This window comes from Pogona vitticeps, chromosome 5 (genome assembly GCF_051106095.1).
Source record: "Pogona vitticeps strain Pit_001003342236 chromosome 5, PviZW2.1, whole genome shotgun sequence".
Classification (NCBI taxonomy): domain Eukaryota; kingdom Metazoa; phylum Chordata; class Lepidosauria; order Squamata; family Agamidae; genus Pogona; species Pogona vitticeps.
The window spans coordinates 9,262,415-9,288,183 of record NC_135787.1 but is presented as its reverse complement, the minus strand read 5'-3'; the positions used below and the strand labels follow the sequence as shown (position 1 = coordinate 9,288,183).

Sequence of the window (25,769 nt, the reverse complement as noted above, 5' to 3'; positions counted from 1 at the left end):
AGTTGGTTCCAGTAAGAACTGAACAAGATGGCAGCTACAGCATGACCTCTGTCACATCATATGGCCTTCCAGCAACATAGAGGCGATCTGTTTAGTTCCCAACAGAGAAGCATATGTACAGTGTGTAAGAGCCAGTGTGGTGTAGGGCGGTGGTTCCCAACCTTAGTTCCTCAGATGTTCTTGGACTGCAACTGCCAGAAGCCCTTGTCAGCACAGCTAGTGGTGACGGCTTCCAGGACTTGCAGTCTGAAAAGATCTGGGGACCAAAGACTGGGAACCACTGGTCTAGTGGGTAGAGTCACAGACTCTCCCTGGAGGACAGATTAAGGATGTGAGGGAAGACTGCCATCACACATAAAAACCATAGACGCAAATCCATTTCTTCTCATCCATGTGGGAAGACATGGCACAGCCAAGAGGAAATATGAAGGAATCACATCGGAGTTTGAAGTTCAGGGAAGGAAAGTCAAGGCCTTTGGGGCTCAAATTATCTTCTCGTCCATCCTATCAGCTCTCAGAACAGAAACAGAAGGGGAAAGGGAAATACTCTTGGTGAATGGCTGGTGCAGACATAAGGGATTTGGATTCTGGGACCATGGATTACACTTCCTGGAAGTGGGGCTGCTGGCAACTGATGGGTTATGGTCAGATGGACTGGGGAAAAATGTGTTTGGCCACAGCATTAAGAACTTTAATCAGGAGGGCTTTAAATTGAATTGGAAGGGAAAGGGAGATGCAAGCTCAGGGGTAAAGGTAGGACTTTCCCAACATCAGGGTCTTTTCCAGGGAGTCTTCTCATGAGATGGCCAAAGTATTGGAGCCTCAGCTTCAGGATCTGTCCTTCCAGCGAGCACTCAGGGTTGATTTCCTTCAGAATGGAAAGGTTTGATCTCCTTGCAGTCCAGGGGACTCTCAAGAGTCTCCTCCAGCACCGCAATTCAAAAACATCAATTCTTCAGCGGTCAGCCCTCTTTATGGTCCAGCTCTCACTTCCATACATCACTACTGGAAAAACCCTAGCTTTGACTATGCAGATCTTCGTCAGCAACGTGATGTCCCTGTTACATACAGCACTGATGTTACCTGTCTGTCATGGGTTTGGAGGGAAAGTTCCATCCTATGGGGAGTGGAAGGCGGGACATCAGGAGGAGGGGCTGTACTGTATATATATGGGGATCCTGTGTGGAGAAGTTCAGAAGCTGAGGGAGAGCTGAGGAGAGCTGAAGGAGAGCTGAGAGAAGAAGCTGGTGTGGGAGTCTGTGTGTCAGACAGGGTACTACTGTGTGTCAGTCAGTACCAACCTGATAGGTTCAGGTGTCTGTATGGTTAGCCAGAACTGATAGGTTCAGGGTCTGTGCTTTATTTAAAGGTGTTCTGTGTGAACCAAACTGGTGTATGTATGATTGAGACTAAGCCACGTTACTGTATCTTATTCACTTGATCATTATATTTTCCCTGTGTGTGATTTAAATAAACCTTATTCCTTTATTTGTTAAAAATCCATTCCTGGTCTGTGTGACTCCTTACAGGGAATGGTTGGTGGCAGCTTAGTGAAACTGTGGTATATCCCAGTAGGTCTGGGGTTGTCACATTGATTGGTGTCCAGCGTGTGGGATACGACTGGTCCAGTTGTCCAGTGGTCCAGCAAAGCCTTGGCAAGTGTGCCCAGAGCAAGGGGGGTCTAGTCAGGGACAATCTGAGAGCGCGTAGGTAATCTTCTAGGCTTACCTCACGGGGAGGTAGGCTAGTGGAAGAACGTGTAACCTCAGATTGGTGGGACTAGATTAGGGAGCTCTGAGGCAACCTGTTTTGGCGGGAAAAAGGCTGAGGCAAAGCTGAGTGAAGTAGCAGTGATCTAACCTGTCTGCTGAGAGGCCTAGCAGAGGGGGGTGGACTCTGGCTGGCAACAGTTGCAAGTTAGTGCTGAAGAACAGCAGCAATCTATAGAAGGCTGGTTCTGAGGCAAAAGAGAAAAAAAAGTGGTCGCTTTATTTTGAGGCTTGACTTTTGAAAGCAGCCTGTTCTGGGGGGGGGGATTATGCCCTTGACTCGAAGCCAAATGGCAGAAATGGGTGAAGTGAAAGAACCCCAGGTGGACCAAGGTTCTGAGGATGAATTTGGCTCAGTGCAGGATGAGAGCACGGGAGAACAGAACCCAGAACTCAGGAAAATGCTCATAGCCCAACAGCATGAACTGAGGGTGAGGGAAATGGAGCAAAGATTAGAGAGAGAAAGAATGCAGGAAAGGGAGAGGCAAAGACAATTTGAATTGGAGAGAGAGAAAATGGCATTTGAATTAAGAAAATTGGAACTGATGAACCAGAACAATAATAACAATAGGGATTCTGAGGGGGGCCAATTGTCTAAAACTGACCTGAAGAAATTCCCTGTATACCACAAGGGAGATTGCCCTGAGGTGTTCTTTTCCCTAGTGGAAAGAGCGTTTGTGGACTTCTCAGTAAGGGAAACTGAGAAGATGACCATCATGCGATCTTTAATCAGTGGCAGCCTGGCAGAAGTCTATGCAGAGATGCCAGAGGAACTGCTAAAAGATTTCGCAGAGTTTAAAAAACTGGTGTTTGCCAGACATGGGATAAATGCGGAACAGCTGAGGCAAAGATTCAGGTCACTCACCAAGAAACCAGAGCAGACTTTTACCCAAGTGGGGGCCCAACTGGTGAGGCTGCTAGAGAAATGGCTGTCTCAGGAGGGAACAGAGACCTTCCAGCAGCTCAAAGACCTGATAGCACTGGAACAGTTTTATTCAGTCCTGCATGGGGAACTGAAGTTCCAGGTGAGGGAAAGGAAACCGAAATCTGTGGCAGAGGCGGCCGAGATCGCAGATTTTATTTCCCAAATAAGAAAGCCCTTAGGTGAGGGGAAATCTATAGGTAAACCTAAAGAAATCTACAGCAAGTACTCTCAGGGACCAGGGAAAAACCAGCAAGGGGGAGGGGCCCATGGTGAAGGGAAGCCCTCAGACATGAAACCAAGACCTCAGATTTTGGAGGGAAAACCAAAACCAGATGAGAAAGACTCCAAATACAGCAGAAAATGTTATTTCTGTCAAGGAAAGGGCCATCTAATCTCAGAGTGTGAGAAATTAAAGCCGCTAAAAGGAAATGTGCCTCATGATTTGAGTGGAACCAAGCCAAAAGCTGTGTTCTGTGTCCAGAAAGAGCAAAGCTCCTTGTCACTGAGGGAGCCTGTTGCCATGGCTACTCAATCTGGAACAGTTACATCTGCTGATCAGGCTGGGGAAAATGGTCCTCTTGTGGAGGTCAAGCGCTGCTTGCTAGTGAGAAGAGATTCTCAGTTGTTTGAAACCGCAGGGGTGGACGTAGGAATACTTGACCATCAGTATAGGGGGCTGAGGGATACTTGTTCCCAGGTGACCCTGTGCCATCCAGATATTATTCCTAGGGAGTATATAATCCCGAATGAGAGCATGAAGGTGGCAAGGATTGAGGGACAGGTGATCTCGCTGCCAGTAGCTGAGGTACCTGTAAGTTTTCAAGGCTGGAGGGGAGTTTGGCGGCTAGCGATTTCATCGACTCTGCCAGCAGCCGTGCTCGTGGGAAATGACCTGGCTGAACATGTGAAACGGGTGCTAGTGATTACACGCTCACAAGCTACCACGGGGACAGTTCAGGGGGGTACTGATGAGCCCGAGACGGAAGCAGGTGGGGGAAGTTCAGAGGCTGTGGTGGAAACCTTGACCACGGACAGCAGATTCGGCCAAGAGCAAAAGGCAGACGCCACTCTCCAAAAGTGTTTTGAACAGGTGACTGACGCCCAGCTAACACCTGAAACCCCAGTGAGATTTCGAGAGAAAAAGGGGATTTTATATAGAGAGACCCTAATGAATATCTCAAAAGGGGGAGATGGGATCAGAAGTCAGCTAGTGGTACCTGAAAAGTATCGCCCCATGATCTTACAAAGGGGGCACTCTGACATGTTTGCTACGCACTTAGGGGTGAACAAAACACAACAGAGAATTACACAGAATTTTTACTGGCCTGAATTAGGGAAGCAGATCAAGGAGTTCTGTAAACAATGTGATGTGTGTCAGAGGCAGGGGAATAACCGTGACAGGACCAAAGCAAAGTTGTGCCCTTTGCCTGTGATTGACACTCCGTTCAAATGCATAGGGGTGGATATTGTGGGACCTTTGCCCAAGGCCACAAAGAGGGGGAACAGGTTCATTCTCATCATTCTCACCATGCCACGAGGTACCCTGAAGCCATACCCTTGACTAACATTGAAACCAACACAGTGGCAGATGCCTTGGTGGGGTATATGTCCAGGATGGGATTTGCCTCAGAAATAATCACAGATTTGGGCGCATCGTTTACATCGAAGCTCATGAAACGGTTATGGCAAATCTGTGGAATTAAACACAAGGAAACCACTGCCTATCACCCTGAAAGTAATGGGTTAACGGAGAAGTTCAATGGGACTCTGATGCGCATGATTAGGGCTTACTTGGCAGAGAATCCAAACAATTGGGACCAGAAGCTGCAATCCCTTTTGTTTGCTTATCGATCAGTGCCACAAGCCAGTACCGGGTTCAGTCCGTTTGAACTTTTGTTTGGGAGGAGGGTGAAAGGGCCCCTTGATTTAATCAAGCAAGATTGGAAGCAGATCACCCAGGATGACCCACAAGATGTTGTGACATATATAGACTCTTTAAGGAATGACCTAAAGAGAAACCTAGAGCTAGCAGCAGAGACCCTGCAAGCTCAAAAGGTCAGAAAGAAAGCTTGGGATGACCAGGAAGGCAGGGAGAGGCACTTTAACCCAGGGGAGGAAGTGCTTTGGCCTAGGCTCTGCAAAGAGAACAAACTGCAGCTGGGTAGCCCAGAAACAAAATATTTGGGTCACATAGTAGGGGGAGGAGTGATAAAACCCCTAGAGGCCAAGATAGAAGCAGTTCGTGATTGGCCTAGACCCAACACCAAGAAAAAGGTCAAATCATTTCTTGGGTTGGTGGGCTACTACAGAAAGTTCATCCCGAGGTTTAGCGAGATTGCGGCTCCGCTGACCGATTTGACGAGGAAGAAGACTGATGACCGCATCCCGTGGATCAGCAACTGTGAGGAGGCGTTCCAGAGGTTGAAGGAGGCCTTCATCAACTATCCAGTGCTGCGTGCTCCAGACTTCGACCGGGAGTTCATCATCTACACCGATGCGTCTAACAGCGGGGTAGGAGCAGTTCTTTGCCAGGAGGATGAGAATGGTGACCAGCATCCAGTGTCCTACCTGAGTAGGAAACTCCAGAAAGGTGAGAGACATTTGGCAACCGTGGAAAAGAAGTGCCTGGCCATAGTCTACGCGATCCAGAAGGCCAAGCCTTACATCTGGGGAAGACATTTTATTCTGTGCACTGACCATTCACCACTGCAATGGTTAAAGACAATGAAATCCCACAATAGCAAACTTATGAGGTGGGCTTTAAACCTGCAAGACTATGACTTTGAAGTGAAGGTGGTCAGAGGGTCAGTGAACTGTGTTGCTGACGCCTTGTCAAGAAGACCTGAAGAATGAAGACGGCGAAAGAAACATGGACTATGTATATATTTTGGTGACCAAAGGTTAAATGTATCTGGTTATTAAATATGTCTGGTTTGTATCAATAAAGGTAACTTGATGTATTGTAAATGGTAAATGTTTAAATGCCTAATTGATATGGTTATCCTAGTGTAAGTATAAGTAAGTATGGTATTGTATGTTAATGTATAACTGTTTTGTATGTTTTGGATCCAGGTTGTTTTTTGGAGAAAAGCACCTTAGCTTTCCCCCTACAAAACAACTTATAAAGAGGGGAGGTGTTACATACAGCACTGATGTTACCTGTCTGTCATGGGTTTGGAGGGAAAGTTCCATCCTATGGGGAGTGGAAGGCGGGACATCAGGAGGAGGGGCTGTACTGTATATATATGGGGATCCTGTGTGGAGAAGTTCAGAAGCTGAGGGAGAGCTGAGGAGAGCTGAAGGAGAGCTGAGAGAAGAAGCTGGTGTGGGAGTCTGTGTGTCAGACAGGGTACTACTGTGTGTCAGTCAGTACCAACCTGATAGGTTCAGGTGTCTGTATGGTTAGCCAGAACTGATAGGTTCAGGGTCTGTGCTTTATTTAAAGGTGTTCTGTGTGAACCAAACTGGTGTATGTATGATTGAGACTAAGCCAAGTTACTGTATCTTATTCACTTGATCATTATATTTTCCCTGTGTGTGATTTAAATAAACCTTATTCCTTTATTTGTTAAAAATCCATTCCTGGTCTGTGTGACTCCTTACAGGGAATGGTTGGTGGCAGCTTAGTGAAACTGTGGTATATCCCAGTAGGTCTGGGGTTGTAACAGTCCCTACTTTTTAAGATTCTGTCTAGGTTTGTCATCACTTTGCTCCCAAGAAGCAGGCGTCCTTTAATTTTGTGTCTGCTGTCCCCATCTGCAGTGATCATGGAGCCCAAGAAAGTAAAATCTGTCACTGCCTTCATATCGTCGCCTTCTATTTGCCAGGAGGTGATGGGACCAGTGGCCATAAACTTAGTTTTTTTGATGTTGAGCTTCAGACCATTTTTTGAACTCTCCTCTTTCACCCTCATTAAGAGGTTCTTTAATTCCTCCTCACTTTCTGCCATCAGAGTGGTATCATCAGAAGGGGTGGAGGAGTTGCATTAAATATAATAAATACAATACTTATTCCTGTACATAAATACATGGGCTGAACTCAGTTGTTCCATCAAGTGCATCTGAATTACCGTATTTTTCGCACCTTTCCATAAGACGTACCAATTTTTTAAGAGAAGAAAACAGGAAAATATAATCTGTTTTCTTCGCTCCATAAGACACACAGACTTTCCACCCCCCTGTTTTGTGGGAAAAAAGTGTGTCTTATGGTGCAAAAAATACAGTAATTTTGCTGGTGTGAAAAACAAAAGGAATGTGGTGGTTGCAGTCTATTTCCAATCACCGAACCAAGGAGAAGATGCAGATGAAGAACTTTGAATAACAAACTGCAAGAATTTCAAACAGACACGATGCAAAAATAATGGGAGATTTCAATTATCCTGATATCTGTTGGGATGCAAATTCTGCTAAATATTAGCCTTCCAATGTTTGTGTCCTTTACAAATGTTTGGGCCCTCTATATTCAGGTACTCTGGGCCAAAACTTTGGTCATTCCAGCTTAGTTAAGCCTCTGTATATAGCCAGTATCCTATTAGGGGTTTTTGCACGCATAATTAACTTTGCAGAAGTGGTTCTGACATATGGAGATCTGTCTGTTGCACCAGTGGTATTGAATTTTATTTTTCTGCGTGACTATTCTACTGGTTAATTGTTCTTTTCTTTCTTTTTCTTCTCTTTTTAATTAAGCCTGGTTTAGCACAACCATAGGTGAAGGTTCAGCTATTACCACAGACCGAATGAGCTCACTCTTAATTCTGCTGGCTTACATGCATAAGCAGTAACATCAATGCAGAGACACAGCTATATTCGTTTTTTTAAAAAAAAACCACTACCAGTTATAACTTATAACTTGGACAAGGCTGAAAACCTACTTGTTAGGAAGCACTGAAAGGGTACCATCTGTGAGCAAGAATCTCACCCAAACTAGCACAAGCTGGCTCGCAACTGCTGGGATAATTCCAGCAGTTCAATTCACAAGCTACAGTGGCTCAGTGTGAGACCGGTCCAGTCCAAAATCTCTCTTCATTATGAGCAATAACATACCATAGGAAAGGAGCCAGAAGCAATCAGAAGCAACAAGATGAAAATAACAGAAGCTGTCAACATTATAACATGACTGCTTTTAGCTACCCAGAAGGCATGATAGAGTTGATATCTCTGGGGCTGCTTTCAGATGGATAATTCTTAAGAGCCACTGATTGGAAGGCATCCTGTGGCTTTTCTTCCTTAAATAGACATTCTATGATCAAAAGGGGGTAGGGAAGGAGAAGACACTGTGGGAAAACACTGTCCATTTACAAGTCAAAGGCAACAATGACAGGACTTATAATCAAGTTGATTGCTTTACAGAAGCAAGCTTCAAAGGGAAGTATTCCAGACCAGTGATTCCTAACCTTTAGTATTCCAGATGTTTTGGGCTTCAGCTCCCAGAAAGCCTTGCTAGCAAAGTCACTGGTCAGGATTTGGAGGCCTTAAAGTCCAAAGAAACCTGTGGGGGCTGAGAACCTCTAACCTAGCTGGCTCAGATAATTGAGACAAGTTACATGTGGAACAAAGTGAAAACAGAACAAAACAAACAGGTCCTCCTTAGCCAATTTGGATGACATTTTTTCCAGGTCTTGGATACAGATATTTATCATCCTATGTGTAAATGAAGTGTTTCCATCCAGAATCCTGAGAGGTGCAATTTTTTTTGTTAAACAACAACAATCTATCTATCGCTATATTTGTTACTGATGGCCCAATAAAGGGGGAAAACATCCAAACCCTCCTTATCAGACCATTAATCTATTCACCTCCACCTTTATGTTTCCTATCCTATATTGAATGGCTGTGTTTCCTCAGGATCTCTGATAGGGGACCTTCCCATCCTTGCCTATAAATGCCAGGGATTTAATTAAGATTTATACAGAAAGCGGGTGCTCTCTCTAGCCCTGAGTTATGACTCTTCATCACAGTCCCCATCTCCTGAGACATTTATAGTTGTCTAAAAAAGCTGGAGTTTTGCAGCAAGAAATATTATATCTTAATGATGGGTTTGTTCAGATGGAGTAAAGGTTCCACTCTAGCTGTTCTCAGTTGCATGAAGGAATGAGAGACCAAATGTGTGTCAGAATCGCACAGCAAAGGCCATATCATTTTTCTCTAGAAACCCTTAAAATATTTTGAGGGGATTAATCCACTGCCTTGCTGGTGCTTCACGTCTGGAAACCATACACACAAATAAATCCTTGTGTGGAAAAGAAAGCTTTCCACTGTTCTTTTACCAGCATCCGTAAGAAAGAGACAATGTTGGCTGCTGCAGGCTGGATTGTATAGGAATCTCAGTCTTTGAGCTGAAAACCTCCAGTGGCATAAAATGATCCAGTCTGAACATATAATAAACCAAACTTTTTCCCCCCCTCAGATTTTGGGAGGAAATTGTTTTGCCTTCCCTGGGATGTGCACCCCACGGCTTGCTAGTTCTAGTTCAGAGCAACCTTTCAAGATCCCTACGACATTAATACAGAGCGCACAAGGACGACTTCCACTTAGTGCCACTAACCTCAGAGGCAGCAGCAAAGTCTGGGCACATGTCACATAACCAATACTGACAGCGTCAAGGTTAATTGAGGACAACTGCATCATGGATGCAAGTTTTCCCTGTTCAGTTGAGGCTCAGGAATTCCCTTCTCTTCCCCACCCCACCCTCTCCTCATGAGAAAGACCATGACAGTTGGAATAGTATTTGAAGGAAGACACAGAGAACAGTGGAAAGCTTTCTTTTCCACACAAGGATTTATGCATGAATGTATTAATGAGGCCAAGCTCATCTCAAACTGTTAGATTTGCACATGAGCGCACCACAAGCTACTCAACAAGGACAAATTGTTAGTATGTACAGGTGTCTGGACGCTGTTAAACCCTGTCTCAGTCCAGTTGTTTAAAGCATGTGCTGTTGTTACTGGGTTGTGTGTGGCATGAGAAAAATAGTGTCCTGGAAGCAAGAGTGGTGTGTGTGTGTGATAAATGTACAGGGAGCAAAGCAACTTAATTTTTCACGGGATTTATCTTTATAAGAAGGTTAGGTATGTGTGGATGCTTTGTTTTGAAATTATGTCATTTGTTGGTCCTGGAAACAGGATTTTGTTTTACGGATTAATATCTTAGGAGTCCTGGTAGTGTTTCGTGAGACGTAACACCAGTGATTTTGATCCTTCTGAAGGACCTCGAAGATCTGTTTGCCAGGACCTTAAGGATATATTCTGGACTGCTATTTGTGTCACTTTTTAGGTCAAGGATAGAAGACTTGAGCCTCTCTTGATGTTGCTAAAATACACTTCCCACTGGCTATGCTAAGGCTGATGGGAGGTGGTTCAACGGGTCTGCTCTCTAGTTGAGAGTAGCAATAGGATACTGGCCATATTCATTTTTAGTAACACACTTGCTTCCCAGTGTGCACTGTGTAGCCTTAGACTGCAAATTGCCCTCAACAGATCCTGAAAGGTAGACCTATGACATTACAAGGGCACACCCTTAGGTCATCAAATGTAAAGATGTATTATTAGAGGCCAAGCATTCTCAACCACATTAGACGCTGTTCCAAGTTCTCCATACAGAGCACGTTACCATAGTCTCTCCAGATGGAAGGATGCCTAACTAAGACCAAGATAATCCACACTCTTATCTTTCCAGTCACCATGCATGGGTGTGAAAGCTGGACAGTTCAGAAAGTTGACAGGAAAAAAATGATTCATTTGAAACATGGTGCTGGAGGAGAGCTTTATGGATACCCCAGACTACCAGAATAACAAATAAGTGAGTCCTAGATCAGGTCAAACCTGAATGATCTCTGGAGGCAAAGATCTTGAAACTGAGACTGTCCTACTTTGGGTACATCATGAGAAGGCAAGGTACTCTGGAAAAGACAATAATGCTGGGAAAGGCTGAAGGCAGCAGGAAAAGAAGACTGAATATGAGATGGGTTGACTGCCTAGAGGCTGGAGTTTACAAAAGCTGAGCAGGGCAGTTGAGGACACGACATTCTGGAGATCACTCATTCATATGGTCATCACCATGTGCTGAGAGCACATAGTAAGAACAACCCTTAGGTCTGAAACGTAACCTTGAAAAGTCAGAGCACTGGATGCTGCTGACCTGCCAATCCTAATGGGGATCCAGGGCAGTTGACAATATTGTTTTAAAAAAAAACAGGCACAGCTAAAAATGCGCATAAGTTTTAACATCACCACACAATGAAACAGATTCTCTGTTCTTACAGAACAGGTGCATAGTAGTTAGTGGCACTATCAGTCCTACAACTTCTATCAACAAGACGTTCTCCTACATAGTCAAATATTTCTACATAAAGCACGTGAAGGGCTGCAGTGCTCATGTAAATGATAATAATGACATACAGAATACTATGGGAAAGAGCTCAGTGGAAAGTAATAGAAAGGAGTGATACTGGCATATGTGTGTTTGGGAATGGTGCTGATAGAGGAAATGCATTTTCCAAAAACAATTATATTTATGTCTCCCTATTACCACCACCCAATCTGGGAAGACAGGGGAAAATCTTATTTTAAGAGCTGTTTATTTCTCTCCAATTTGGGTATTCAATTTTTTTTTTAATTTTTAGAACGGCTTGATGGGCTGCTCTGAGACCTTTCTTTCAAGATCAACTGAAAAGTAAATTCATCATTGTTTAGTTTCTTCTTTCACCCTGATGGCCGGGTCAGAGTTTTCTCTAAGAGAGCTTGCAAGTGATGGACAGAATTGTCAAGGGCATTATCACAGCACAATTGGACAAAAGGAAAAAAAGGAAAACTTTGCCCTTCGTTCATCAGATAAGGCTTGCTCTCCCCACATTGGGAAGCTTGAGGATAATATGTTGCTCCTTATTTCACCATATTTGTCAATGAGATTGTTTTTTGCCAGTGGAATAGGAGGATTCTTGAAACATGAACGTTGACCTACCAAGACCAGTTGATTTCCAAGAGCTGAAAATTATGCAGACACTGACCTTCCAGCACATAAACAAGAACTGATTTGGGGTGATCCTGTTTTCTAGGTGTACGGACCAGAATGCTGTTTGAGAAATGTGGAGAGCACAGATGGTTCCCCCCTCCAGCAGGCTTAGTGTGGGCAGATGCAGTTGCACAAATTCTATTATGGTAATGTACATTGCTTTATTACTCTAGCAATACTAATTCTCACCTTCCCCTTTCTTATGTATAAAACTTACAATACTGTATATATGGATAAAATCTGCTTTAAAACTAATCTAAGAGCTATCACCCATGTGCCTTCCCGAAGCTTTGAACCACAGTTCTCACAAGGTTCTAGCTAGCACCGCCAGAAGTCACAGTTATGGGATTCATAGTCCAAAACATCTGGAAGGCATCAGATTGCCTACCCCTGATCTAACCATTACTCTATTTCACATGCCATACTGATGCTGGATATATGTCCTGCCTTCTTTTTTGGTTACTCAGATACTTTGAATAAGTCAGAAAACAATTGACCTAACTTCATAGAATTCAAATTTAGCCCCCCGGCTGCCAGAGCTTGGAAATGTTACTTTGGGGAGACAATAACTTCCAGAATCCCTGAACCAAGATCGCTGCATTGTCTGGAGGATAATGAGAGCTGTTGTCCCCCCCAGAAAGTAAAATTTCCAAGAGCTTACCTTTCGCAGCATCTTTGGGCTTTGAACATCACAAAACAGGCTCTCTGTTCTGGACCACTTTTGGGCTCCTTCAGTGCTGACCTTTAGTTTCGTTGTAACGTCTCTAGCATGTGTCTTGAAAGATTGGATGCCAAACCACAAAGAAAAGTGACGGAACCTTCATAGCTGACCTCGAATCAGAAGCCACCGCAGTAACGTGAAGGCTTGCATTTCCTTCCCCTGAAAAGTTTTGCAGACATTAAGCTGCCTGCTGGGATTTGGGGTGGGCACCCTGGTAGCAATTTAACCAAAGCATGCAGGCCAACAACTTGATTACAGATTGAGTGCCAAGGGAACCACAATATACCTATTAATACTAGTCTGCTCTACATGACTAATTCTTGTAACCTTTTTGCTGTTGCCATGCGCTCTGTTTGGTAGCAGCGTCTCCTGTTGAACATCAAATATCCACAAGTGTGTTATACCCAGATGGTAGGACGGGGCACCTAATAAAATATTGAGCACACACACAAACCAATACACAAGCTTGGTAAATTTTTGTACATGTCTTCCCTTATTTTATCTCATTCTTTCTTAAAATTGAAATGCCATCTTGTCAGAGAAGAATTCCTTGGATAGAACCAATCTTTGGCCTGAATACCAGTGGCTCAGTCCTCTGTTTCTATGAGACTAAGCTGAAGGTAATGTAGATGCTTCTAAGCTAGTTGTAAAATTGTTCTGTCAAAAAACACAATGAGGCCAGTATTGTATGTTTTTCTAGCCATGGCCATTTTTATAACTAAGTGCTGTTGAAAGTTCAGGAGAACATAAGTCAATCCTAAAATAAATGATCAGCTAAGCAGATTCCAACTTTCATATATAATGTATGTATATACATGGAACACTGTGGATTACCTGCTTTAGCAATTACCTTCAGAATTCCCTACTTATTAAACCAATTAGTCCACAGAAATTACTTTATTAACCTGTGAATATATATTGTTGTTGTTAAGATTAAACTGTACCAGCGAGAACATTTTGTGACGCGGGTGGCTTCTCTGATCTAAAGCTGAAAACAATCGGTTTTTAAAAAATATTTCTAGACAGACTAGCAGATGCATTGTTACTTACCCATGTTTGCACCCAAAGTTACTTTGCCTTACTATTATATGTGGTCAAATAGAGACCACATATAATAGAGAAGCCTGCAATACTTATTTTTCCTGGGATGCATGAGTCAGGTCTATTCAGTGGGCACCATGGGAAAAAAGGTCCCTTTGTCCACTAGAAGTTGGAAGTTAATTTCAGGCCAAATGCTTACCGAGGAAGGAGTATAAGAGCGAAATGACGCTGCATTGACCAGATAATGGCATCAGCCCAACACTACATGTTTCCAGGACAAAAAGCTAAAGTGTTGGAAGGAATGCACATAAATCCTGCTATTTCTTAATGGGATTTGGGAGCTTACCTCCCAGCCAACACTTTGAAATGTACCCTCCTTGGTTATACTGAATTTTCAACCATTCGACAATAGCAGCGCCTTTCCAGAAATTTTTTGCAGTTTATTGCTTTATCCAGTCTTTCTTACGTCTTATGGGATCAGATGAGATGGATCCAGGATTAACCTCCACTGAAATCAACTGGACAAGTGAGTCATATAAGCTGCACTGAATCTAGTGCGAATTAAGTGAAACTGCTTTCATTTGAAAAGATTTAACCCTGTGTCTCTGGAGACACTACATAACTAGGAATACTTTTAATATGAGGAAACTTTTTCCCCAGTAAAGTTTATGGTAGGCCTGTTACTGCAACTGTAAAGCTTACTGTAGGTCTAGCTAATATGAAAAAAAAAATACATTATTGTACCCTTGTATGACATTTATGATAGGTTTAGGTGTTCTAATAATCAGGATCAAGGTTCTCTCTAAGGTGTGCGGGCACACAACGCTGCAGCCCCCTCCGTGCAGCATTCCTCATTCTCCATGCACCCACAGCAAATGTTTCCAGACCCTTTGGTTCCCGTCATGGCAGAACCCCACACGAGGGGGTGGAGTCACACAGAGGGGTGGAGTCATACCCCGTGGGGCTGAAAATTTGAAGAGCACATTGACTCTCAACAGCTTAATCTCCAGTCAGTTCTACAGTTACAGGTAACAGCTGTAACACAGATCTAAATTCAACTTCTGAGGGAAACTGGCAAGCATCCTCGTGGTCATACTGGCCGGGGGATTATGGCATTTATAATCCAAAACAGTATCTCCCCCCCCCCCCCCCAAGATCAGCTCTCTTTTAGCCTATTTGACTTCACAGATTTGTGAGGGTAAAGTGGAGAGGAAGACAGCCATGTATGATGACTTGGTCTCTATTGGGGGAAAGGTAGAATATAAATAAACAAACAAACAAACAAACGGACGGACGGACGGACGGACGGACAGACAGACAGACAGACAGACAGACAGACAGACATTGGTGTGCATTCTTTGGAACAGGATAGTAGTTTGATTTGTTCTGAATGAATATTATTCAGCAGAGATGGTGAATAAAAATAAATAAAATTAGATGCCACCTCCCAACAGAGACAGCAGTTAAATCTGTCTGTCTAAGATATTTCCAGCAGCTGATTCTTTATGCCTTGTATACTGAGTCCAAATATTAGGAATTGGACTACAGGTTTTCCAGGGCCAATGCATTAAATGGGTTTGCTGTAAATCTAGTTTGTGAACAGGGGCGTGCAAAAACTGACAGTTGAGGAAATCTATTTATGAATCAGGATATTACTGGATACCTGTGGGTAATCTCATCTTTGTTCACTGTGTGTGCAATGATCTCTGTGCATCTTCTATCACCCCATACAGGGTTTATGTGTGGTTTTTGACTTGGACATGAGTGCAACAATACATTTTTTTCCATTTGTTCACTGCCCCGAGTGGTGGATTGCCACCGAGTCAGGTGGTATATGAAACAAACAAACAAACAAACAAACAAACAAATGGTTGTTGTGGGTTTTCCAGGCTGTTTGACCATATCAGAGCACAGACAGAGTTCTGACTCCTGTCCTCTGAAGATGCCGGCCACAGAGACTGGCAGAACCGGAAAAACCCACAACAACTATCGGATCCTGGCAGTGAAAGCCTTCGAGAAAACAAACAAATGCTACCTCTCAACATTTTTTCTGCCCTTCTTGTAATTTATTGGAAAGAGTACTAATACATTCAAATGAACATTACCAAGGAAAATCTGTCATTAAGAACTATTCCTACTAACAAACAATGCTGATGAGTCTAATCTAAAGAATACATGAAATTACTTGTATGTGTACATGATGCACTTCTTGACGAAAGGCGTTCTCTTCGTTTAGACAATCCTAGCTAATATTGGCCCAACTTTACCTGAATCTTGTTGCTTATTGGGGGGGAGGTCCTGTTTGTAAAGTACTGGCGCCTCCGCTAGTTTTGATGCCAAAGTAATCAGAATGCCAGGAGGAGGAGAAACTAATAGTCCTAGGAAAAGTTTGACCTAATGAGAGAAATACTGGTGCTCTGATTCGCCTTGATCAAAATGTTCCAGCATTTGGATTGCCATCAAAGCGACACACTTGCAGGAATCCGTCTGCAGGCCTAGAAAGTCCAAGATGTATTTGGGATTTTGTCTGGCTCTGAATGACTGTCTTTCTGTCTAGTGCTAGCTGCTCTATGAGATCATTTGAACGAACAGCAGCGAAACTTTCATAATAGTTTAAAACAGCTTGACATCAAGAAGTCTTGGGAGGGGAGGCTGGGTTTTAAGTATCTAGTCCAACTTTCACTATCATCTGGGATTTAAGAGCTGCAATGTGCATAAGGCCTTTAGCTAAAACCAACTCTTCTAATTTTTTAGCTATTGTTGCATCTCTTGCTCTCCGATGCATATTCTTTACCTGTTTTTCCACCTTCCAAATTCTGGCAGAAATCCTGTTGGTTAATGTAGTAAGCTGCACTAGAGTAGGCCCACTGAATCAGTGGGGATTTGGCGAGTCGACACCCCCATAAATTCCATTGATCCAAATAAGCCTATTGTAGCTGTGATCCACGGTACAGTACTAATGTTCATTTTTCTTGCATTATGAAAGCACATTGCCGTATCAGCCTTCTTTCTCATTCAAAGTGGTTCTGCCAAGGTTAATATTAAATGCCTGGCCTATGAGAAGTAGCAAAACGGAGGAGTAATATGGCCATGGGGCGGGAGGGAAGATGGACTGTTTATTTCTTCTAGTGGTCCTTCCCACAAGCATCCACCTTAAAGAACAAACCAACTACAGACCCCTAGATTTAGGCCAGGAAGCATAGCTGTCAATGTGTCATGTCTGCGCAGGTCGCTTTTGCGTGTGGCGTATTTTGCTTGCTTGTTTTAAGGGGGCAACATTTCAGTCATGCTGCCCCTTTAAAACACTACCTTCACGATTAGAATCAGTTAAAAGAAAAGAATCAAATTACATGTGTTTTTTCAATATAGATACCGTGTTTCCCCGAAAATAAGACAGGGTCTTATATTAATTTTCACTGCAAAAATGCATTAGGGCTTATTTTCAGGGGATATTTTATTTTTTTTCATGTACAACAATCTACATTTATTCAAATACAGTCATGTCATCTTCTTCTGGTTGCTGCACAAGGGTGGAGGATGGGCTTTCACTTAACTGGGGCTTATTTTGGGGGTAGGGCTTATATTACATGCAACCTGAAAAATCATACTGTACTAGGGCTTATTTTCACATTAGGTCTTATTTTCGGGAAAACTAGTTTATTGAGATCAGAGAATTTAGCCTTTCTTCGCACAGAATCCGGCTTGCTTTGGGTTCAGTTCTGTTCAAATGGAGGTACACACAGTCTAGACCTGTCTAACCTGCATAATTAGGTTGTAAGCCACCTAGAGACTGCTTTAAGCACTATGGAGCAGTATATAAGCAGCACACTTTGCTTTGCTTTAGACACGCTCTGGACCAGTGGCAGCTCATGACTGGAGCAGGGGCACCTATCTGAAATTCTGGGATGAACGGGACCCCAAGATCATGAGCCACTCATTATCTGTACTACTGATAGTACAAGTTCTATGTTACTGAAAGGGTGGGATTTTTTTTTAAAAAAAGGTAGACATTGGGGTTAAATTTCAGGTTGTCTCTTGCAAGTATTCTAGCATGGCTGATATTAAACTTGCTGCTGGGAAGTTTCAGGATTCCTCTCCACCACCAACCCATATTTCTGGCTGAAACAATCCAATATAAACTACTAGCTTGACATTTTGAGAATCCAAGTTGATAAATGGACATTGGAGCAGCAGGCAACAGTGTTCCATGTTGCTAACACCCAGGAAAGAATGTGATTGATGGCTCTGGTCCTAGGACAAGAATTTGTTTTCTAGTTAATTACATAGCTGTTGATTTTAAGATTAGAAACAGCATTCCAGAAGCCCTGTGGTATGCTAAGCTTTTCCAAAAGGTCTTGAGTTGCAACCACTGAAAGGGCACATACATGGATCCTTCAGTTTTGAATTCAACTTTACCTGTTGCTTTGTGTTAAAGACTATGTGGCCATTCAGCTTCGGTGCTTCACTGTATGTAATGGGAGAACTTTAAGATATGAAGGCACATCTCTGGGGATGTTTCTTTCCTGTTGCATGAACTATAAGATTAATACAAGTGAAGAGTACAATTACAGTGTGCCTGCATCAGGGCTGGCATAAGGTATTTTGATGCTCAGGTTTAAGAGCAAGATGGTGCTCCTTATCTATCTATCTATCTATCTATCTATCTATCTATCTATCTATCTATCTATCTATCTATCTATCTATCTATCTATCTATCTATCTATCTATCTATCTATCTATCTATCTATCTATCTATCTATCTATATCTATACCCTGCCTATCTAGTCATTTCGACCACTCTAGGTGGCTTACAACATAAGGATAACAAGTTCTAAAAAATTTATAACAATTAATTAATTAAATGATTCTGTAAGATGGGGAAAATAAAAATAAATCAAATAAAGAGAGAAAAAAAGGAAAGAGGACAGGAATTAACTGGAAGGGAAGCCCTGCCTATACATCCATGTTTTTAGTTGGTTCTTAAAAGTATTTATTTATTTATTTATTTATTTATTTATTTATTTATTTATTTATTTATTTATTTATTTATTTATTTATATCATATCCCGCCCATCTGGTATATTCTACCACTCCTTCTGTTCTCGGTATGAAAGAGGACTGGACTGGCTGCTGAATACTGGCGATGTAAGAATATCTTCCACCAGTTCTGAAGGCTGCAAGCTAGTCTGGAGGAAAACAGGTGAGCCACATCCCAAATAGTATATCTTATCTAGTAGAATGTCTGGCACCCTGCCCCTAATATCTGAGACAATTACCCAGTAGAAAGACCAGCTGTGAACTTCATTGAGAAGGTCCCTTAAAAATCCAGGCTAAATTGTCCTGAACAGAAAGACACACTCTTGGTGTGTCATCAAGTCAATTCTGATTTAAAAACGGTGTGTCATCAAGTCAATTCTGATTTATGATTTTCTCAATAAGGAACACTCAGAAGAGATTTACTGTTCCCTACTTCTGGGGGCATCCTGGGGCTCCCATTTTCAGAAGAAGGGCATATTAGGCCACATCTGATTATTTTCTACCATGAAAAACCTGAAAAGGGTTGGCTGAAGTCGGAATGATCCATAGGATGATTTTATAAGAAATGCATAGACATTTTGTTTGTCTAAATGAACAGTATTATTTAATGCTACACTTAGAAGTGTCCGAGTATCACAGACCTGGTAGACTACCTGCATAATTTAGATTATATAGCCAAAGTTTAGATTCCAATAATGTATACGTCTAATTAATCAGGATGCCAAATTGCCAAAACTTTATCTTAGCTATTAGAATGAATAGTTTTATTACAAGCTATATAAACGGTCACCAAGCAGTGTTTATGTCCCACAGACAGCTAGCAGATCCAGTGAGGCGTACCCTTAATATTATTTATTACTGCAAAACAACGACTAAAGGCCTCTTGGCAATATTTTTCTGATATGCCTGGAATAGCTTTTTCTCCCGCACATTCTAAGCACAACAAGACTGGGTGATAGATATTCCCCATCAATTTTATAATTGTACATGAACTCTAAAGCTACCCTTAGAATCAACTCATATGATAAGGATAAATATGCTTTGAGCAGAGTGACATGACAAGGAAGTCCATTTTCCCCTCTCCTGTTTGCCATTCTGCTGCAGCTATTAGAAAAAAGCATGCATAAACATTTTAAAATACAAGGTATTTTGCTTTGTTTTCGAAAAGCAAAGCATAAACTAACCTAATCTGCAGCTGATGTAGCCTCATCTAGTCCTCAAATACAGTATACCGTATTTTTCACACCGTAAGACGTACTTTCCCCCCACAAAACAGGGGGGTGGAAAGTCTGTGCGTCTTATGGAGCGAAGAAAACAGATTATATTTTCCTGTTTTCTTCTCCTAAAAATTGGTGCGTCTTATGGAGCGAAAAATACGGTAAATGTTGTAGGGGATGCAAAAATTGAACTCATGTGGTGTGTTCTACTACACTACAGTGCAGGACTTAAAAAACAGGTATACAAAACCCAAAACATTATGCATTGGAATTCATCTATAGCAGTGGTTTCCAATGTTGGGCAATCGAGGTGTTCTTGGACTGCAGTTTCCAGAAACCCTAACCAGCACAGCTGGTGGTGAAGGCTTCTGGGAATTGCAGTTCAAGAACACCTGGTTTACTCAAGATTGGGAACCATTGACCTACAGGACCAACAGCTGGCAACTCAACAGAAATACTGGTTTTAGAGTTGCCACTTGGTCAATAGGAATTCAGCTCCCCAAGTACTTTGCCAGATTGAAAAAGAAAAAGAAATACAACAAAGCTATGAATTAAACAGGAAATGAAATGTGAGCTGAAACTAAGACTAGCATTGCTTGTGATGGCAGCAATGCTAACAATAATATTCCTACTTTAGGTGTTACCAATCTGTGTTCTTGAGTTCTACCTGTCTGCATGGAAAATACAAAACAAAGCAAAGCAAAAACAAAACAAACCACCAACGATCAATTCTTTCCAATGCCAAAGACCCTGAATGGCTATTAATTACGTATATCAAGTTGTGGCAATGTGAAGAGAAGGTTTGTACTTAGTGACCCAGAGATGCCATGGGTCAGAATCAAATTGGAAGAATGCCCGAAAATGATGTGTGTGTTTTTTTCCATTGTAAATCTCAAAGCATTTGCTGAAAACAGACACCTGAGTTCTCAGAATCCCTTTGCTTATGTGACCAAGCCAGAGCAAATTACAGGCTTCTTCACTCTTTGTCTACATTTGTAATAACATACCTACTTTTCTACCATCAACTGCACAATTTGCACTTTGGGAAGAAACAGGTCTTTACAGGCTCCTTGATTTTAACCCACATGGCAAAAAAAAAAAAAAACCCTCAAGAGGCAGCAAATAAAAGATATTCTCAGACAGTCACTGGAACTTCACCACATTTTATATTCTCTCGCCAACGATAATATGACTGAGAACGCTAGCAGACCTCTTAACCCATTTGAGTCCATAGCCATCAATCTTAGACAAGAGTCAAAGGAAAGATATTTACACTGTTAAAACTATTGCTTGCAACTACTTCTTACTCCACATAAGACTTAAAAGATGTCTGGGAACAAGACCTAGGTTACCTCATATTAGACAGGTTGCAAAATGGCTGGGAGAGAAAACACCAGGAAAATAACATACCAGTGGTATCAAACTAATGAGACAGTATAGAAGTGAAGTGAATGCATGCATGCATGCATGCATGAATGTATGATACTGGAGGTAATGATAAGCTCTGTTGAAGTGTGAAAACTATGGAGTTTGGTGGGTCTACTCCCTGAAGCTGGGACGGTGTCCAACCTGAAATTAGGAATGTTTCCAAGCAACTATTAATATTAGACTCTAATTCAGCATTGTTAAATATATGTTTTCAGAGAAACTGCTCAAACCAAGATTTTGTAAACCAAGATGACAGGTCTTGGAGGCAAGCCCTGCTAACAAATAATGATTTAGGGAGAAAACCATGTAGGTTGATAAAGTAACTTCAGAGGCTGATGAAGTAACTTCATATTCTATGATGAGATATATCATCATATATCTAATTGACCTGCAAACTAAGGACATTAATTTGTGTTAATGAATTACTCCCTAAAACTGTAGCCAGGTTTCACCTTTACAGTTTGATAATTTGTTATTAATATTTACAAGTCTTTCTATACTTATCTGTCATCTTATTGTTACTGTAAATGGCCATGGTCATGTGGCTGAAGTGTAAGGCACTAGAACACTTTATTTGGAAATATTGTGTTGACAAAACTCTACTCAAATAATGTGCTTTTTTTGTGGAATGTGTGCTTTGTAATCTGTAGTCCAACCTGATGTCAAATTTCAACTCTTAGACTCCTTGGCCACTGGCCATAGCATCATAGAATAATGGATTTGGAAGGCGCCTATAAGGCCATCAAATTCAATCTCCTGCTCAGTGAGGAATCCAAGTTAAAATATATTCAAAAGATGGCTCTTTGTTTTGAATTCCACCTGCGTTAGAACACTCACCACCTCCAAAGACAACTGATTTAATTGTCATACTGTTTTAAAAGTTAGGACATTTTTCCTGATATTCAGCTGAAATCTTGACTTCCTGTAGGTTGAGCCCATTATTATGAGTCCTGCACTATGGAATGAAAGAGAATACATCCTGCCCCAACTCTGTATGACAATCATTCAAGTACTGGACTAGTGCTATCCTATCTCTCCTCAGTCTTCTTTTCTCAAAGCTAAACACAGCTAGATCTTTCAGTCTTTCCACCTAGGGCCTGTTTTTCAGTCCCCTGATCATCCTTGTTGCCATCATCGGCAAGCATCCTTCTTAAAGTGGGGTATCCAGAACTGGACACAATACTCTAGATGAGGCCTCACTAGTGCTGAATAGAGGGGAGGACTAGTACCTGATGGGATTTGGAGACTATATTTCTGTTAATGCAACCTAAAATAACAATTACCTTTTTTTGCAGATGCCTCACGTTGTTGGTTCAGTGCATTTAGCTGGCTAGGACTTCTGGGAATTTAAATTCAACCGTTTCACTAATTTAGGACCTGTCCCCATATGGGTTGAAGGGCATATGTTATAAATGCAGTTAAGTGCCTTCAAATGCTGCCTTTAATCGTGGTTAAGTTTCCCGCCCATAGAAACTGGTAAGAGTGCTAAAGGAGAAGGAGGAGACAGAAAAGGGAGCTAAGCCCAAATGATGCATTTGCTTAAAAAATACAAGCAGAACGCTTTTGACAGCAGTTTCTTAAAACAGATGATACAACTGGCACTAGGTTTCCAACAACAACTGCACTCTGAGAATGCCCCAGTTGTAGCTATGAAGACCTCTTCTCTGTGTGCCCCAATTCACCCTGATGCTTCTTTTTGTTGCTTCTTCTATCCCACCTGAGGCTGGACGTCATCACAGCCGTTCTGACGTTGGATGTGGCATCTCTAAACAATGATGCCCCATTGCATCCAAACTAGATCAAGATTGCTGCCAACTGTCTTCTCTGCCGCTTCCCACAAGGGCAGGCGAGAAATTATCTCCTAATACCCAGGAGCCTTAATGTTCTTTCATTAAGTCCTCTTAATAATTTTAATCACTTGGGGATGGGTCCATTCACGGTAACCAACAGGTTGAACTCAAAACAACCCAACTCAGAATGATTATTTAATTTCATAAATCTGATGATCAAGAGCACAGCTTGATTTTTTTTTAATTTTGCAAATGTTGACCAGTTATTTCCACTTCATAGGTTTTTCTGTAAAAGAAGCAACTCAGGACACACTCAATTAGCAGAGAGTTCAAGATGCACGGCAGACTGTTCTTCCCAAATCAGTTTAAAGACTCAATACTGTACAGACAGCCATTCTAAGCATTTTAAAAACAACCCTGATGTCTCAGAACACAATAAATATATGGTGAAACAAATTCTTCCACTGAAGGCCCATTTGGCTTTATCTTTAGGATCTCTCTCTCTCCCCCCAACTTTAAACAACTTTTCTACAAAGTTAGCTCCAAAGAACTCTCATCTGAAAAAAAAACCTAGTTGAAATCTCATGGCTTATGTACACTTGCTAACAGAGTCCATTCCAATTAAAGTCCTCACTGTAGTGCTTTGTCTGGAACCAATACACCCTCTGTTTACAACTAACATTTCATTCAAACTTACTGCTTTTTTAAAAAAGATAAAACAGTGAAAAACGTGTAAGCTTTTGTTCAGGTTTGTTTTACCACGCTACTGAATGCATCTCGAACATCTAAACTGAAATCTATTGATTTAAGGACGTTCGATCTCTCTTACATGAATGAGACTGAAACAGCTTAAGCCCAAGCGTCTCCATTTATTTTAGATAGCTCAGAGCGGTACAAAATTCTTTACCACAGAAAGGTCATTTACATGTACAGTGATGGATGGACACAAGCCGACAAGATTGAAGAAGTTCTGTGCTTAAATCCCTGGAAGCCTACTCTTGAGGAAGACCCACTTATTTTAGAATTACTTAATCACGAATTAAGAGAGTCTTCTTTAGCATGTTCGTGGAATTAAACCTTCCCTTCACCTGGCTATTTTAACAGCAATTTTGGCCAAATCTGAGCGGATCTTTAAATCAAATAAACAAAAGTTACCTTGGAAATGATTAATGGCTCCCCGTGTTCCAGTCCGCCTTTCAAAGTAAATCCCCATGGAGCCCCTCCATGTAGCAAAGCCTCCAAATAAATGTATCTTCCTTTATGGGTTTGGTGAGCTTTTGAAGAAGAAATAATGCCTCTGTTTATATTGTCCAGCATCCTCATCTTTGTCTTTCCAAGCACCCTCTGAAGCCAAAAGCAGTAGCTGAAAAGTTCTGGACACAAGGCAGCTGAAGATTAAATTCCCCCACATGCATGATGAATCGTCCCATAATCTGCAATATCAGAGGCAGATAGGACTGTGAGCAGAGTTTCTTTCCTGTTTCAACCTGAAGTCCAGAACACGGTCCTGAAAAATCCTCCAAAACAAAATTCCAATGTATCATTTCTATATCACAGCCTCCAAGTTTTTGATGTCGTCTCAACATGATGCATTTCCTTCTGCGCAAAACTTTCCCCCTGGAACACACTCCACTTTACTTCATGATTCTTTCCTTTTACACGTTTCCATCCTTTGGCTTTTTCACATAAATAGGTCGGGGGGGGGGGGAGAGAGAGAGGAAAAAAAATAAAACATTAAAAAAAGTTGGACAGCAAGCTCCCCAAATGAATACTAGCACTTTATTTTTGATTGATTATCAGCCCTTTCTTCTCTTCTGTCAGCAATTTACCATTACAATAGCCGTTTTTGCCTCAGTTCATTGCATCTAAAGAATGAAAGCATCTTCTCCCTCTCTCAAACTGCTTTTCTGCTAACTTCACAATTTTGTGACTTGTCAAAAGTAGCAAAGACAGGGGGAAGGGACTGAAGCTTGGACCTAAAAAAAACCCACAAAAAACCCACCCTTATTCTCTCCGGTTTGGAACTGGAAATAGTTTCCCAGTTGAATTTATAAAGGGAGAAAGAGAGCGTGCCAGGAAAACAGGAAAAGCAGGTGAAATTAATCCCTTGAAAAAATGTTAAGGAGGTAGCTTAGTTCTTTTCAGCTCTTTCCCACTGCAATGCCAGTGTTGTCGTGCCTGCTGCTGTTAAATGAGGCAGCCGGAGAGGGAACACAACTGCTTATTTGTCACTTGGATGCCACATAACCAAGGTGGTCATATTTATATGTACTCCAGGCTCTGCCTTCAAAGGGGGATAAAATTCACCACTAATTATTTGTGTTAAATGATTTAGAATACCCATTCTATGTATTCATGTTGTTTAATTTATGTACTCCAACTTTCTCCTAATTGAGGGGCCCAAGGAGGCTTACAAAATGACAGGGACTGGAAAGGAATGGGAGGTACCCCTGCTGAAACCTTACAAATGCAATTAAACATCTCATAATAGTAGAACATTAAACTTAAATAAGTTTTCAGACAAAATCCACAAAAAGAAAAACCACATGGATTAAAAAAAAGAATCTTAAAGAGGAAAACTGCAGCGTCCTCTGTTAAAAATTATTTTCTCTACAGCTCATCGGTGGTCAAAAGCTTGACTAAGACAAAGGTCTTTGCCTGTCATGGGCAGGAAAACAGGCGATGGGCTAGCTAGTTTTCTGAGGATGGGAGTTCCAAAACCTAGGAGTAACCAATGAAATTCTTCTGAATCATCACTAGATATTTTAATGGACAAACACAAAGTTTCTAGGATTTTTAAAATCAAAAGGGGCTCAAGAGATGGGAAGGAAGA

At 41.7% G+C, this 25,769-nt stretch overlaps 1 protein-coding gene across 1 annotated transcript in view; it reads right to left on the bottom strand.

Moving 5' to 3' along the window:
* SHROOM3 (shroom family member 3) overlaps nucleotides 1-25,472 on the bottom strand; it is a 212,177-nt gene extending 186,705 nt beyond the window's left edge. Inside the window, exon 1 of the mRNA XM_078394482.1 lies at nucleotides 24,092-25,472. Within this exon, the coding sequence (XP_078250608.1) occupies nucleotides 24,092-24,259 (168 nt within the window). The 5' untranslated portion in view covers nucleotides 24,260-25,472. The remainder of the gene's footprint in view (nucleotides 1-24,091) is intronic.
* Nucleotides 25,473-25,769: the final 297 nt, after the last annotated feature.